Below are 15,212 nucleotides of genomic sequence, written 5' to 3' on the forward strand. Positions count from 1 at the left end.
TTCCGGGAGATTCATTGCCACCACTGATTCGTCGGTCAAATCCAAGCAAACGTTACAAAGTGGCCCCACAAATTCCGCAACAGAATTCCCTTTTTCAATCGACGCGAAGCGAAATTCTACGAACAACACATACTGCTCGCGTGCCTCCCTAATCAGTAGTATCACCGTTACACTGGTAGTGTCTTAGACACCGTGCTTTCATCAGGCGGCACGGCAGCTAGGGACCGGAAGGGTATTACAGTTGAACGATTTTTTACCGATGGTTGGACGCTTGCGGAGTGCATGCACTACAGGCTTCGGGTGGTGAATGCAATTTTCCCATTCGGTTCACCGTCATTCCTAATGACCCTTTGCGATTTCGACTTATATATACCGAACCTGTAGCCGTTAGCGTAACAGTCACGATGAGCTTTCCTTTCCGTTCCTCTGGTAAGTATATATAGATAAGCCATTACCCACCACCATCAGCACGTTTTCACTGAGCATGTTCCGCTGAACGTCATAGATGGGATTTTACAGCCTCGCTTTCGATTGCGATCATCCCATACTGAGTGGCAAATACTGCTCCTACGCTTTTTGGTTCTGCGACATAAGAAGCTTTCTGTGCATTATAGTACAAGGTTCCTGGCTCTCTTAAGGATTACCCCCAGTCACGCCATTGAATTATTGCAGAATATTGCGTCTGTCGAAAATGTAAATGTTGATAGACAGTAACAAAGTAGTCGTTCGGTGACAGTAGTAGTGATTTTACGCACTTTCTGAGAAATTCAGCTGTTGTGATGGCGGGTAGCGGAGGGGAGAAATGGGACTGTTACCCCAGAAAAGTGAATGGTTTTGCTTTTAGGAGTGTGCAATGTGTATGGATTCTTGAGGAAATAGCATACGTGTGATTAGAGTTAAGTAGATTTAATTAAAATCCCCATGGTTCGACAATCGCTCATATGTTACGGGGATTTCTCCGGTGCGCAGACCAACGTATGAGATCTCCTAAAAAGAACTAGAAAGAGATATTTGAAGAAAAAACGAAATTTTATCGTCTACTCACTCAGTTTAAAGTACTAAGGTTCACTTACTAGTTGCGTTCACAAATACTCTGTTCCTTAGACATCCCCCTAATTGCACGGAAGACCCGAGCTAACTCAGAATGAATTAAAATAAAATCCAAACAAACAAACGGCAAATCTAGTTCGATTGCGACTTGTTGGTGAAAATCAAAAACAGCTTCAAACAATTATCCACCTCAGGCAACTTACGGGGGTTCTTGGGAAGGTTTAATAAGATTCCGGCATAGACCCGTAATCGAACGGTTGGCTGAATAGCTGAAACAGACCAAAAGTGGGGAAAGAAAGAGGACCCGATGAAGATTTTTATGTGACCCAAAACCGCACTCCCAATCAAAAATACGCACAGAGTAACGTAAAGTTAGCAACGCGGTGACCGAACTTCCTCTCTCCCAAACTAACGACCAGTATTCTCTGCAGCTGATCAGGGTCATCTTCTCCATTGTCGGAAAGATTCCAAGATCACTCGAAATGGTAAATGGTCCCTGCTACATTATGGTCTCATACACAGCCATACATATGAGACATTGAAAGAAAACTCTAAGCACTGTACAAGCCTCGCTGTTCCACATACTAATCGAACACCGCAATTAGTGCGCCCACAGAAGTGCAAGATGGTGGATGACGTCCACATAGTAGCAGGATCACGCACCTCAGTTGGCATCTAGTCTAAGCTAGCCTGAAGGCAACCAAACCTACGCATGACGATGAAGTAGAAAAAAGGTACCAATCATAAAATACAGGAGTGCTTTTAAGCCGAATACAATGCTGCGCGTAGACCTAATCGGAACGATCCTGTTAAAATGTCCTCAGTTGGTCTTACACAGGTCCAAAAAGCCGTAGATCACTGGTTGTCAACACTTGTTTTCACCCTGCTACCTGTGCCATGAGATGGCACATAACCACGCATACGTAGTGCTTACAGAATTTCGCGTTATGAATGTTGACAAAGTCCATTGAAATGTGCAGAAAACCCGACGAAGGGTATTGAAAATGAGTCTATCGTAGTATTTAGGGGAGAATATCAAAGTCTATCACCAAACAAATAGGCAAACAGCCCAAACACTGTAAGTGAACTTCACACTCATTTGGCTCAGTTGCAATTTGGAATTCTCAATACTGAATTATTTGGCAATCAAAGAGTTACTCCTCAGTACGATTAGCCGATAAGCTTGGAGTCTCTTCGTATAAGAGCCCCGATTAGCTAAAAGCAAAACACTCATGATACATGTAGAGTACATAATAACACACTACAACCTATACTTTCATGAACTAAATAGGCCTAACCGCATCTAGTTTAGTACCATTAGTCTGCTCGGCGATAAAAGGGCTCGAAATAGCGTAACACAAATAAGAAAGTAGTCCGATCCAATATGGTCCCAAATATTTCAAGAAATATCCTTACATAAGCAGAAATAATAGACCTTGATTTCAAAAAATGAAGTAAAATAATAACCTGCTTTCAGGGGAAAACGGAAAGCTAACTTATCTAACATGCTATCCTTACCATGTGACGATGCGTGAATCTATGGTGATACGATCGAACCATACAAACCACCAACAAGATGAATAGGAATGTAATCATGGGAAACCTTATTCACAAGCCACTCCCTCACTACTACCGTCAAATCAGGATAACATAATTTACACAGTCTCTTTGTCACGATAACGTTCTCCAAGACGACATGCCGAAGTTCCCGAACCAGTTTCGCGACATTTATTCGATGCTAGCTGTCAGGTTAAAGTTTACGATGAGTTATAGAAAGACTTCACCCAAAACCAGTGAAGACTGCCAGGGATGTCTCCTTTTTCCCCATTTGTCTTGACATTTTTGGCCTTGACAGCAGCCCGGAGTGTACGCTCCGTGGGACTGCGAATCCGTATCACATCTGGACAGACATTGGTGGATACAGAATATGACCATGCATCTTACCAAAATGCTCTAAACAGGATGTCGGAGTTGGCCCCCTGTCTCGGTATGCAGTCTGCACCGACAAACTGAAAGGTTCATATTCCAGAATTCCTCACTCCCATGTACTAACTTCAATTTGTTGATGGGTCTATTCATCGTTGCACCCGCGCAAGCTGTGATTGCACTAAGACGGATGAAGTTAGCACACGCACCACTAAGACACAAGTAATGTTTGTCAAATTGCGTCACTTTTGGGGCCGGAAATGAATATCACTGCAGTCGAAAAGCCGTGTCTACAAAAACGATCATGAGAACAGCCCCACACTATAACTATGGAACTGGAACTCTCCGACCTGAAGACCTCGAACATTTCACGACCGATGTTTCTGTAGTATGGCATGCTTCAACTGGCTGTAACGTCCACGTAATGAAAAGGTTCGTAAGCGAGCACTAGAAAATGGGTCGGATTCACTCCATGAGCAGACAGAGCTTATCAGGTTGAGGTGGTTGGGGCATTTATCACGTATGCCTGATCACCGAATACCAAAGGAAGCCTTGTTTTCCACCCCAAATCCCTGTTGACGAAACGTCTGCATAGTACACCATGGAGTGAAAGCGACCGGTGTACAGCTGAGCACTGTAGAATCTCTGTGCTTCCTGGGTGGGGTCCACGTGAATCTCTTTTGACGTGGTTAGAAACCACAAAACGCCCATGCTATCTCAAACAGGAGCGCCTATTCGGCTTCTTCATAATTTGATCTGTCGCATCGAAATGATTTCAATCGAGAATGCTAGAACTTTGTATCCATGGAAAGGAAACCGGTTAAAACAAAACTAGATACAACGTGCGGTAGAAAGAATGTCAATTAAGGGAAAACACAGCGTCTTATTTGCTTGTCTCCACAGTTGAGTAAAATTAACAAGGAAGCCCTTATGTTGTGTTCATCAACTGATCGTATGAACAAGAAACTCACTTGCACTACGCAACCATAGGGCGGCAGAAGAACATTCGGTTTCTCTCTGCTTCGTAGGTGGCGGTACTGTAGACATATGTGCAAGTAAAACATCTGTTGACAGATACATGGAAGTCTCCAAGTGTTTCACAAGTTCCGCAGAGAGTCCCGATCCGGAGGGATTGGGTCCTCCCGCATAACGCGTGCTGAGTGAAAGAAATATCAGGAATGAATGAATGAATCAGTTATTCAACCATATTTAAGATCAGTGGCAGATAGATACATAAAATACGGCGATCAATTCAGAATAACTACGACCGAAACTGACTTATTGAGCGCATAGTCGCGACCCTGCAAAACCAACAGCTGATCTTTGATTGAATAATGTACACCGGCTTACAACGTTGCAATTACAATTAATATTAAATGCTACTCCACAGTTCAACACGCAACGCACTCAGTACCGATGGTCTCCAATGAGGTAAAAAGACAGCTGCCCACTGCTTCGCTGAAGAAGTCGGTCAACTGGCCAGCGCAACCTATGCAGTGTGATCAGTTCATCTATCGTGAGCGCATCGATTCTTCCGAAAACCATTGGACGTACTTCAGCACTACTGATCCGGTGTTCCCATAAGACTCGGGCAATGCTTCAAAGAGATCGATCGCCAAACGTTAGAACTTTTCTGATGTCCTCACCGTACAGTAATATGGAGCACATCACAGCATTGTAAACCCGAGCTTTGACGGATCAGCTGATGGCACACCTACGCCACAGGTGACGCAAATACACAAAACCTGCTCTGACCTTAGCAGTCCGGAAAAAATATAACCTTTTGGGCGACGACCGCGACTGATACAGCTGCCTAAGTGAGCAAATTTGTTTACTACCTCAATTAGCTCACCGCAAGCATGAGGTAGACGACCGCGACTGATACAGCTGCCTAAGTCAGCAAATTTGTTTACTACCTCAATCAGCTCACCGCAAGCATGAGGCAAGGGTTCAAGCCTACCCAGTTTTGCAGCAGCCCTTTACACTATACCGGGATGAAACGCATGCCAAACCGTGAGGCTAAATTATTCAGATGGGTTCAAGCCCACCCAGTTTTGCAGTAGCCCTTTACACTATACCGGGATGAAGCGCATGCCAAACCGTGAGGCTGAATTAGTCAGACTTAAGATTCTGCAACACAACGTCGTCGGATGCAAGAAGAGCTATGTTGTCCGCGCACACGATATCTGTGACCGAACACCCTGGGAGTACTTCTACCCCGCAAGCATTAGAGGCTGGTAGTGAGTCTTCCATTATCGTACCAGTGACGAAGTTGGAGATGAAGGGTGAATGGGGACAGTCTTGCCTGACATCACTCGATATAATGAACCCAGGTGAGAGATTCCTGAAGAATTTATGGGAGTCACCTTTGATCCCTAGACACTGCAATAGTACCTGACAGTCTACAGAGCCAAAAACATTACAAGTCAAGAGATACACCCATGGTTGCTGACTGGAAGCAGTGTCGCTGTTCCAAAATCTGCCGGAGTGTGAAACGTGATCGGTGCATCCTCTTGCAGGAGGGGACCCAGCTTTGTTTTCACGGATCTCTTTGTCTCTCTCCGTGTGTTCAGTCGACCATCGAAGCATGCGACCAGACAGCACCTTCGATGCCGCAGCTGATGCCACGGTGGCTTTCCCACAGCGTCCGCGTACCCTTTTTGAAGACGGGAATAGCTGACGACACGACTCATTCTGCAACAATTTTCTCTCCGTTCCAGATCGCACCAATGAGCTTTGTTAGACGGGTCACCAGGGATTTTTTGGCTTCATTGAAATGAGCTGGATACACAGCGTCCGGTCCTGGTGCATTCTCACGTTTCAGTAAAGAGGTTTCGTACTTTATTTTTTCTTCTAAGAGGATGCGAGGATGTGAGATTTCGTTCGGGGAACTTGCTTCTAGCCTCTGACTCAAAACGTTGACGGTGCTGTAGCTAGCAGCAGGAGTTTCTTTGCAAACCCTGTCCGGAGCCGACGCCTTAATAAACTGACACGCTCGGCTTCAGGGGGCCGGCCACATCCGAGGGCACAGGGAGTAAGGCACTACTCTCTTACTTATAATGTGGATGCGCACAGAAGGTGCATTTTGAGCCACAACAGACTCTTCGGTTTCGACCGCATTGAATAATGCGCTAGCGGTCATGGTCAGCAGTTGGGCGATCGGAGTGCGCGGTTTTTAGAGCCGATATTTTTTAATCCATCCCTTCTCAAGGGAAAACAGCATTGTTGCTTTCATAAAATGGACACGCTGTTCGCCTGCATGAAACACCTTGTTGCCTTCACACACCCATTGCAGAGGACAGTCACAGATCGCCTCGTAGCACGATTACACGTAGTAAAGGGTCTCGCTGTTCTTGGTCTGACTACTCTCCTTTTGGTTTTCTTGGTTTGGCTGCACCTTGTGGAACGACGTTCCAGCCAGTATGGACCGCCGGATCATTACAGCACTCAAGCCCAACCACCATGTCAAGGTGGCCACTTCGAACAATGGGAGGAGTAACCACACAAAACCCGAAAGAAGTCTGAGGGCTGAGATGATGTCATGTTACCCAAGCCAACAAAGAAGCAGTCGAGATGGCGATGTTGATTTAGAATCACAAACCTTCCGGTTAGTAAACTGGCGCCTAAACCATTGAGCAATCTCGCGCTGCATTTTGTTGGTATCACGTTGCCAAATGACCATAGACAGGCCACTGTAGTTGGGTAGTACGACGATTAGTTAAAACGATTTGTTATGCCCAAATCACATATTGGTTGTCTGGCGTATGGGTGCCAGGTTACAGCTTCTTCACTTAAATCCATGAAAACAAATGGCATTATCGTCTGTTTGAGAATTCGGTTGTATACGAGAGGAAAAGCCTAATACGTCTAATTTCCAGAAATTGGCTTGCATTCGAATTGAAAAACTCATATATCAGACCCATCTGAGGTTGACTGAGGTGCTGATTGACGCCATCAATGGTTGACAATTGTGAATGCAGTTTCGATCTTCAGAAAATGGTGTATTGACTGCACCTACAGGGCATAGCCGAGACGGATACAACTTCCAAGATAAGCAGCGCGCTCCAGACTCTCCAGACCTTTGTCAAAATTGCAGAAAGCATGAGCGGAAATGGTGGGTCGTGGAAAATGAGTTGTATGTGCAGCGCACACGAAGAAGGACATACTGATTGCCGTTAATTTACACTTCCTAATTTTTCTTAAACAGGAAGAAACGTCGTTCGCGTGCTTCAGACAATTCAAGTCACTAAAGATGATGTAAATTGTCATTATGGCAATGACAGCAAATTTAAGTGTGGTATTATAACATATCTCAGAGGACGAATACCTTCCGTATCTGCACACCTGCTACAATTGAGACGACTCGTTAAAATGTTCAAATGCCCATGCTAACAGATCGTAGTTCTGAGTTTAGGCATGTCAATGAAGTTGAAAGCAGCTACAGGCAAAATGAACGCTGCGGAATCTTCGCGCCCTTCAGGGATGAACCCACGTGATTCGGCTTGCACGTTGTTAGAAGCCCTGATGTCGTATCCGCACGTCTTAGCTACAGTCCGTTTGTCGTTGTGTATTCAGCTGATTTCGGGTGATATTGATAAAGAAAGCTGGATCAATCCTGCTGATGGTGCCTTAATTCGACGCGATACTCAGATGTGTTTACTTTGATGTTGTCCAAAGGTGTGAGCAGTTTACTCTTGGTTGTCTCCCTTGAGGATATAGAGCCCTTTTGCACTAAAATCCTACACTACTCTATTCTCTCCACCCTTAAATGGGGAGTTATTTCCTCAGGGTTGTATGGCAGTTAGGCGCAAGTATGAATTACTGGTGTACTGATGTGATGGCTTGAATTTAGACTCAAAGAGGCATGATCTCAATGAATTAGACAACACAAAAAACAAGCATCAATTGTTAGGAGTTGAAGAAGCCAAGTGAGTTTCATCCACATCCGGAACAACGAACGCACCTAACCATCCAAGTAATCCAGGTCAGTAAACTTGAACTAGTACGTCCTACAGTGGCTTGTAACGAGATAGCTGCAAACTCTTTTATACAGAAAGTAGCGATTCGGCACAGTAGGTTCAGCATCTTCAAATTCGCGGTTTGAACACCGGTGTTGGAAGACTGGGCAGTTACGACGTCGGGTGGTGTGGTCTGAAGAGGATGAAAACGAACAAATCAAATTGGTCTACCAACACCGAACAAACAACAAGTAAATGTCCAACGAAGTACGTATACTTTCTGAGCACGCGAAAGTTGACCTTGGGGATAAAAAAAACACTGTCAGGCTGCACCATAAACAATTGACTGCAACAAACTCGTTTTTAACGCCAATATGGTTTGTGAAATTTCCATGCACTGAAGTGATGTTTAGAATAATACCAATTTCTCTAAGGGCAGAGAAAAAGTGTACAGCTTTTTCATCCTTATTCAAAATTATCAACACTGAGCATCTCAGAAATCGTCAAGCTTTTTCATCCTTATTCAAAATTATCAACAGTGAGCATCTCAGCGATTCAAACCCGCGACTTCCCACCTGATGGTTGAAGGCTAAACCTAAACATCCTCAGACTGTCAATAATACTAGTCATTCAGAACGAGTTACTGAACGTATCCGATGCATCATAATCATTGTAGTCATAATTAGCAAATGTATCTCGTTTAAAATTCATAGTGGTCCTGACTACAAATTCTGTCCACTGATAAACAATGGATCAGATGATTGTGCAATGCAGGTGACGGATAAAAAAGGAGGAAAGTGAATCCATACGTGGCGACCCAGTTGCGGAGCGAGAGTCGATGGAGATGGCGGTCGACAGCTCGGAATTAGGAGCACTAACAGTCCGCGATGGACTGTGTCTAGAGGTCCCTTAGCCATTTGCGTAGGTCATTTCAAGAAGCCCATCTGAGCAGACAAGGATGAGTTTGCGAATGAGTGTTATTGCTTTGCTCTAATAGATTGTCACAAAGAAGCTGCACCTCACTGTTGGCTGATTCGTGCATCTCTTTGACCCACTCAGCTAAACTGAGCGGAATGGTTCAGAGCGGCACCCTATTCCCCCAGACCAGGTTGGGTGCATCTCTTTGACCCACTCAGCTAAACTAAGCGGAATGGTTCAGAGCGGCACTCTATTCCCCCAATAGTCGGTGATATGACTGGCAGTCTCTTAGCTCTATACGTTCGTAGTTAGAACAGGTGATACTGTAGTAATAATACAACTGCCCCCGCTGTTTTGCAGTAGGGATTTTGAGCCACCGGTTTTGACCTGGCATATTGACGGTATTTCAGACCATTGAAAAACCAAACCGCACAGACAAATGATGTCATACCAACCATCGCTTAATAAATAATCGTTCGGTTGTAACACCTTTGCGGTGCCTAGCTGCCATGCCGCCCGAAGGAAGCATCCGATGACAGCAACCTACACGGTTGTCGAGGACCTGAAGAGACGTCTCAGTTCCGCTGTTTGCAGAGACCAAGTCTCACAGCTGTACGAAACAACCCGTACCGTAGGCTGATATATATGCTTCTGGAAATTCAGGGATATACCACTTTGGCACCAAGGACGTCTCAAATTAGCGAATGCGACCCGAGACCGCGATTCGTGCACTAATCTCATTTGTCACAATACGATACAGGCCCATACAGCTTCTAAGACATATGAAAAAGCTTCACAACTTCGAGTGTTCCTTTCTGGACAGTAAGCAGCGTGTTTGTGGACTGTATGCGCGGGAGCAGGAACTTAGATGTTGTGAGTACAAAGCGCAGGCCTAAAAAGGAAATCGCTTTGGTGAGCTCATCCTCCCAGTTCACTCTAGTCTTTTATTCGTCTTTGACAAACCCAACTTTTCAGTCAAAAGACAGTGAAGCACCAGTGGTAACGTTGATTTTCCCACACATAGAGAGAATTGTGAATGCAACTTCAACTTGGGACTGACCTCACGTAAACAACACTTATAGAAGTGGATCGTCGATTCCATAAGTGGACGTAAGAGTTGGTCCAAAAAATCTGCACCGTTTGCCCATACCTGGCTGCTCCTCAAGTCACCGATATTCTGTTGAAGAAGGCTACCAAGTTTAGTTAAAGATTAGATCATTACCTGGAGAAAAACTTCCATAAGCCAACACCAACTCGAGGATCTAACGAGCCACCTTCACTAGCACAGTTCACCAATAATAATAACACTATGATAGTGAATGTCAGCCAGATTGTGAAGTACGTGACATACACCTTGCAATAGGTTCTGGGGTAGAAAGATCGCTGCATGGGTTATTGATCTTCAGTGCTTCGACAAAAAACTAGAACTCGTTGAATAGTGGTAAGGGATCATATACCATTTGGACTTCGTAGAGCGAGGAAAAAATGGCCTTCAGTTGACTCTCTGAATAAGCATCCAGTGTGCGGCAACGCTAAACACATAAGAGTTATGTATTTGAAATACCTGACAAATGAGGTACCCATCATGAAGGAATTTGAATGCCTCGTAGAAGACCTTAAATCTGTCCTCCGGGTCGACGTATTTCCATTCCAAGGAAGAAAAGGGACGGCAGAGCTCAAGGAATGATATCAATCTTTGATCAAGGTCCTAAAGAGGATATAAACCTTCAGTGTTAAAGTCACTTTGGATAAGCTCGAAAAGGCAGCTTGAATTTTTTCCATCTGTAAACATAACTGCAGGCATTAGTAAGGGAAAGAAACACCTACCTGCTGTACGATGGGAGGACGCATCACTAATGCACAATAGAAAACAGACTAAATTGAAGATTTGCTGGTGAAGCACCTTATGAGCTAAAAATGACATGGATGAGTACAACTATTTGCTTACCGGTAACCCCAAACTGTTTGGAAAATCGGTGTCTTCGGGAAGCTTCAACCGGAAGTATGTGTGAAATTGACTGCAACAGGGAGAAACGGCATTAGTAAGTAGCCTATTTGTGTAAAAGGAAGCAATTTCGATCATAAGCAACACAACCCCGTTTTGGTGATCTTGGTTCGGAAGCCTGTGCTTCCGTAGCACCCAAAAGTCACACAGCACAAAAGCGGCGGTGATAAACCGCCATGAGATGACCACATATTAATGCAACGACTGAAGGGTGCAGATAGAACGGAGATGCTGAGACTTGAAACGCAGCATGCACGGATGAATATATGCATGAAAGAAACTCAGAGGTCAAACTGCATCCTATGGATGACTCCGAAAGTGCTCCCAGCTTAAAAAATAGTACTCACGCCAACGGATGATGTAGAGATGCAGGATGAAAGAATGCACTGGTGAATGATCGGAGGCGGAAGACACTCAACTCAGGCCTAAAAGACTGTTTCTGCCCCAAAACCACACTCACTAGCTGTCGTTGTCTCTTGTCTCTAACTGCTTTGGAATAACTTTCTGGAAACTGAAAAGTAGGACGCAAAAATAGCACCAGTCGCCACCATTTATGAAACACGACATCGCCAAACTCAGAACACAGCTCATCCAGATTGTCCCATCACTTAATATCGTGAAACATACAAACAAACAAACGATGACGTAAGTCTTTTCCCCATTATTTTACACCGATTTCATTAATTCCTGTACCACATAGAGCCATGTAGCCTTCGAGTTCGACGACCCCTTATAATGGTGAGTAGGTGAATCGAGATGAACTCGGAGGGATAACGTCGGACAGTAAGGATTGAGTCATCATCGGGCTTAATTGCAATGACACAGTTATGAACAACAGCGCCGCATTAGACCACAATACGCGGGCCCCAGGTGTCAACTCTTTTACATATAACTGCAATAACAATTCCACTGGGCCGCACTACCTGATCACACCCGCCAGTGAAAACACAAAACAATCTGGATAAAAACTAACAGCAAGAGGGTTACTGCAACGTCTCCGGCGAGGTGCGGAAGAAATTACGAGGAACCCATCCCATCGTTCGGGTGTAACACGCTTTCGGTACCTAGCTGCCATGCCACCCAAAGGAAGCACAACGGCTGGGACTACCATCTTGTCTAAGCAGAAGTAGCCGAGATGTTGGATTCAAACCGATGACCATCCAGTCAGTAGGCTCACGCCTAAACCACGGCGCTACTTCGAGGTCCCGAAACGACGAATCAGTGATGCCAGAACTTTGTTACAACGGGATCAAACTGACATCCCTGTAGTTACTACATTCACTGGGTGGTACTACAGACCCGTACCAACTGTCTAAGAGGGTGTTTCTACCAGGCTAGAAAAAGACTAGTTGAGGAATTCACCACCGACCGCAGATCAGGAGGAAGGTCGTCGAGACCAACGGCGCTTCTTACGATTAAGCGGTCCCCAGATTTACTGTCCATGTCTCCGCCAAAGGTCGACAATCCGGACTGGAAGCAACAGCTGACCAACTGAATTTGTGTTCTATTCAATGGTCCAAACATCCTTTACTGAACATCAGAGAGACATGGTGATCCTTGGTCTTACTGGACGAGTCAAGGGGAACAATATGCGGACATTGCCAGTATTTTTAGCTCCTTCAATTTCCTCGGCCTTTTCAGGTCACCCAAACTTCCTGGTTTCTACAAACATTCAAGTTTGCTTAGCGTCGGACGAGGCGCCAAGACGGGCTGTGCTTGAGGCTCATCATCATCATCATCATGAACAGCATGACATCAGTGTTCAACACTGATGCTTCGCTGCCATACAACCATGATTGATTTTGGATAAAAGTAGACAGGGAAGGAGCTTGGTGCTACCTTACTACAATCATTCCGAAGTGACTATACATCCAGACACCCACTTAGGCAATCCGGGAGGAAACTGACAACATGAACTGCACTGTCATCGATTAGCAGCCATATCTTGCAGCTTATCCAACCAAATACAGTGGAACATCGGTGTTGAACACTGACGTCATGCTACCGATGACGTTGATGAGGTGCAGTGGGGATCACGCAGTTGCCATCCTGGTAGGCCAGCATCACTGACAGCACCCAAATGTCTCGCGACCTCCTTCGCACTCCTCCACCAGGTTAGGGGCTGGCCACCTCTCTGCTTCCGCCACTCTGAATTGGTTAAGGCAAACGATGGTCCGGCATAAGTAATACATGGCCTAACCAACGCTACTTTTGGTGCTGAATACTCTCCAATGGGAGTTCCTGTTGTGCAACCGAAAACTTGCTTTATATGCCCCGCTAGGTATTCGCCGACACCAACCCATACGATCTATGGTCCTGAGACAACGATTGTCAAACCCCTGAAGGCGTCTCAGTTCCATTGCTCGAACAGGCCGTCTCAAAGCCATATAACAAAACAGCCCGTACTGAAGCCTGATAGACATGTCACTCAATATTCAGGGATATACCGCTTTGACTAGAAGGAATCTGTCTCTGGGTCTTCACTAAAGACATGGTCTTAACATAACTCTGTTTGGGAGGGCCCAGATGGGTTTCACCGTAGGTAAAAGTTCCACTATCACGTACAGCTTCGGGTGTCTCGCTCCGATAATCACTAACATTCGATTCTGGATCAGCAGAAAAGCGTCGGAGGAAATAGATTATCATACACTTATTTGAACTCGGGGTACATGAGCTTCTCGATGACCAAGCGGTACCTGCCTTCGTAGACATGAAAAGCTCAACAAAAAACAGAAACGGGCTGGTACAACATGAAACTCCATGCAGGTATTCCAGAAGAGACGTGATCGACCCCCCTAGTATCTAATGGCAAGATGGTCTATCAGTTCAGTTCACTTTTCAAGCTACTAACCATGTGCCAAGAGTACGTTGGTCTCATCCGCTATAGTTTCGGTCACCGGAAATTTGGAAAACGTGGAATTTATGGCCAAGCGTTCGAGAATATAGTTCAGTTCGTATCGTATATTGCTTTTAGGGAACCGTAAGCCGGCAGCTACGCACTGGAGGTAATTATTTCGATGCACGAGCGCCTTTGACTGCGACTAAATTGTGTCTGCTCGTGTAACTCCGTCACGAACGGACTGGACCTTAGAGTGGTGTGACGGTTTGTACGCCTCCGTGACTCACTGAGTAGTACAGTGAGGGGTGTGGTGTGGTGTCTCCCACACCAGGCTGACCGATGTTAGAAGTTTGAATAGCGGCCCCGTTTTTTAGGCTTGTAGTTGGAACGACGCGTGAGGCAGCGGTTCTCTGCGGATTCTGTCCGGAGCTGACGACTCAATAGTCTGCAGGCTCGACAGCAGGGGGACGGCCTCATCCGAGGGCGCAGGAAGTAAGGCACTACTGTTCTACTCCTGATGCGCATGAGCACAGGATGTCTTTTGGGACGCAGCAAACTCTTCAATTTTTAAAGTACTTCGACGGCATTAAATAATGCGCTAGCAGTCATGGTCAGCTGTTGGGCAATCGGAGTGCGCAGTTTTTAGAGCCGACCTTTTCTAACCCTCCCTCCCTGCTTTCGTAAATATGAACATGCTGGTCTTCCGCACACCCATTGCAAACGACAGTCATAAATCGCTTCGTAGCACGAATACCCCTTACTAAGTTGCCTCGCTGCTCGTGGTCTGACTGATAGTCGGTTTGGCTGCACCTTGTGGAACGAAGTTCGAGCCAATGTGGCCCGCCATGTCATCGTAGTACTCAAGCCCAACAACCACGTTGACGCCGGCAACTTCTTTCAGGACTTGTGGTGCGTTAATTTCGAAACTGATTTCGTTTTCCCTCGTGCGAATTTGTGAGAGCTCTTTCACTGTTCCACAGGCTCCACACGTGACATTTGTTGAATTTTCTCACTCCAATATAATACTTACGTTGTAACCTGCTCGACGGCTGCATCAGTGGACCACAGTAGATAGGGGCGAAATGGCTGTCCGTCGAATGTAAGGCGCGGCACACAGTGCCACACCTGCAAGGCCTGGTGGCACTTTAAATGCATGGGTTTAGAGGATGGCCAGGTAAGCCAACTAGCTAGCTGTCCTGGCCCGTTTGTCTACGCCAGTTTCCTCTACATTAAGGGTGCAATACATTCCGCAGCTAGGAGTAGATCCATCAAAAATGAAACCGAATCCTCCTTGCTGTCTTGCTAAACGGTAGAGCAACTCTGTATCGGTCCCTTGGCTTCCTGCTCCGCCCACTATGGTATATCAAAAGGTACGGTAGCTCTACACAGCCATTTATGGAGACAAAGGAAAGTTATTTCAACTATATTTATAGGGTTCCACAAGATCATGCCACAATCTCCGTGAGGGGGGCGACAAACGTCGAGTTAAAGATGTTCGACTCGGATTGGCTGGCAT

The 15,212-nt window shown here is 45.6% G+C and overlaps 2 protein-coding genes across 2 annotated transcripts in view; one reads left to right on the plus strand and one right to left on the minus strand.

Moving 5' to 3' along the window:
* Positions 1–8,127, minus strand: part of T265_13469 (hypothetical protein) — a gene marked incomplete at both ends in the record, with an annotated part of 34,959 nt that extends 26,832 nt beyond the window's left edge. Inside the window, 3 exons of the mRNA XM_009169018.1 lie at positions 1,254–1,319; positions 3,948–4,132; positions 7,940–8,127. Of these exons, the coding sequence (XP_009167282.1) occupies positions 1,254–1,319; positions 3,948–4,132; positions 7,940–8,061 (373 nt within the window). The remainder of the gene's footprint in view (positions 1–1,253; positions 1,320–3,947; positions 4,133–7,939) is intronic.
* Positions 8,128–15,051: 6,924 nt separating this feature from the next.
* T265_04296 (hypothetical protein) overlaps positions 15,052–15,212 on the plus strand; it is a gene marked incomplete at both ends in the record, with an annotated part of 14,701 nt that continues 14,540 nt past the window's right edge. Inside the window, one exon of the mRNA XM_009168995.1 lies at positions 15,052–15,066. Within this exon, the coding sequence (XP_009167259.1) occupies positions 15,052–15,066 (15 nt within the window). The remainder of the gene's footprint in view (positions 15,067–15,212) is intronic.

This window comes from Opisthorchis viverrini (assembly GCF_000715545.1).
Source record: "Opisthorchis viverrini unplaced genomic scaffold opera_v5_69, whole genome shotgun sequence".
Taxonomy (NCBI): Eukaryota; Metazoa; Platyhelminthes; class Trematoda; order Opisthorchiida; family Opisthorchiidae; genus Opisthorchis; species Opisthorchis viverrini.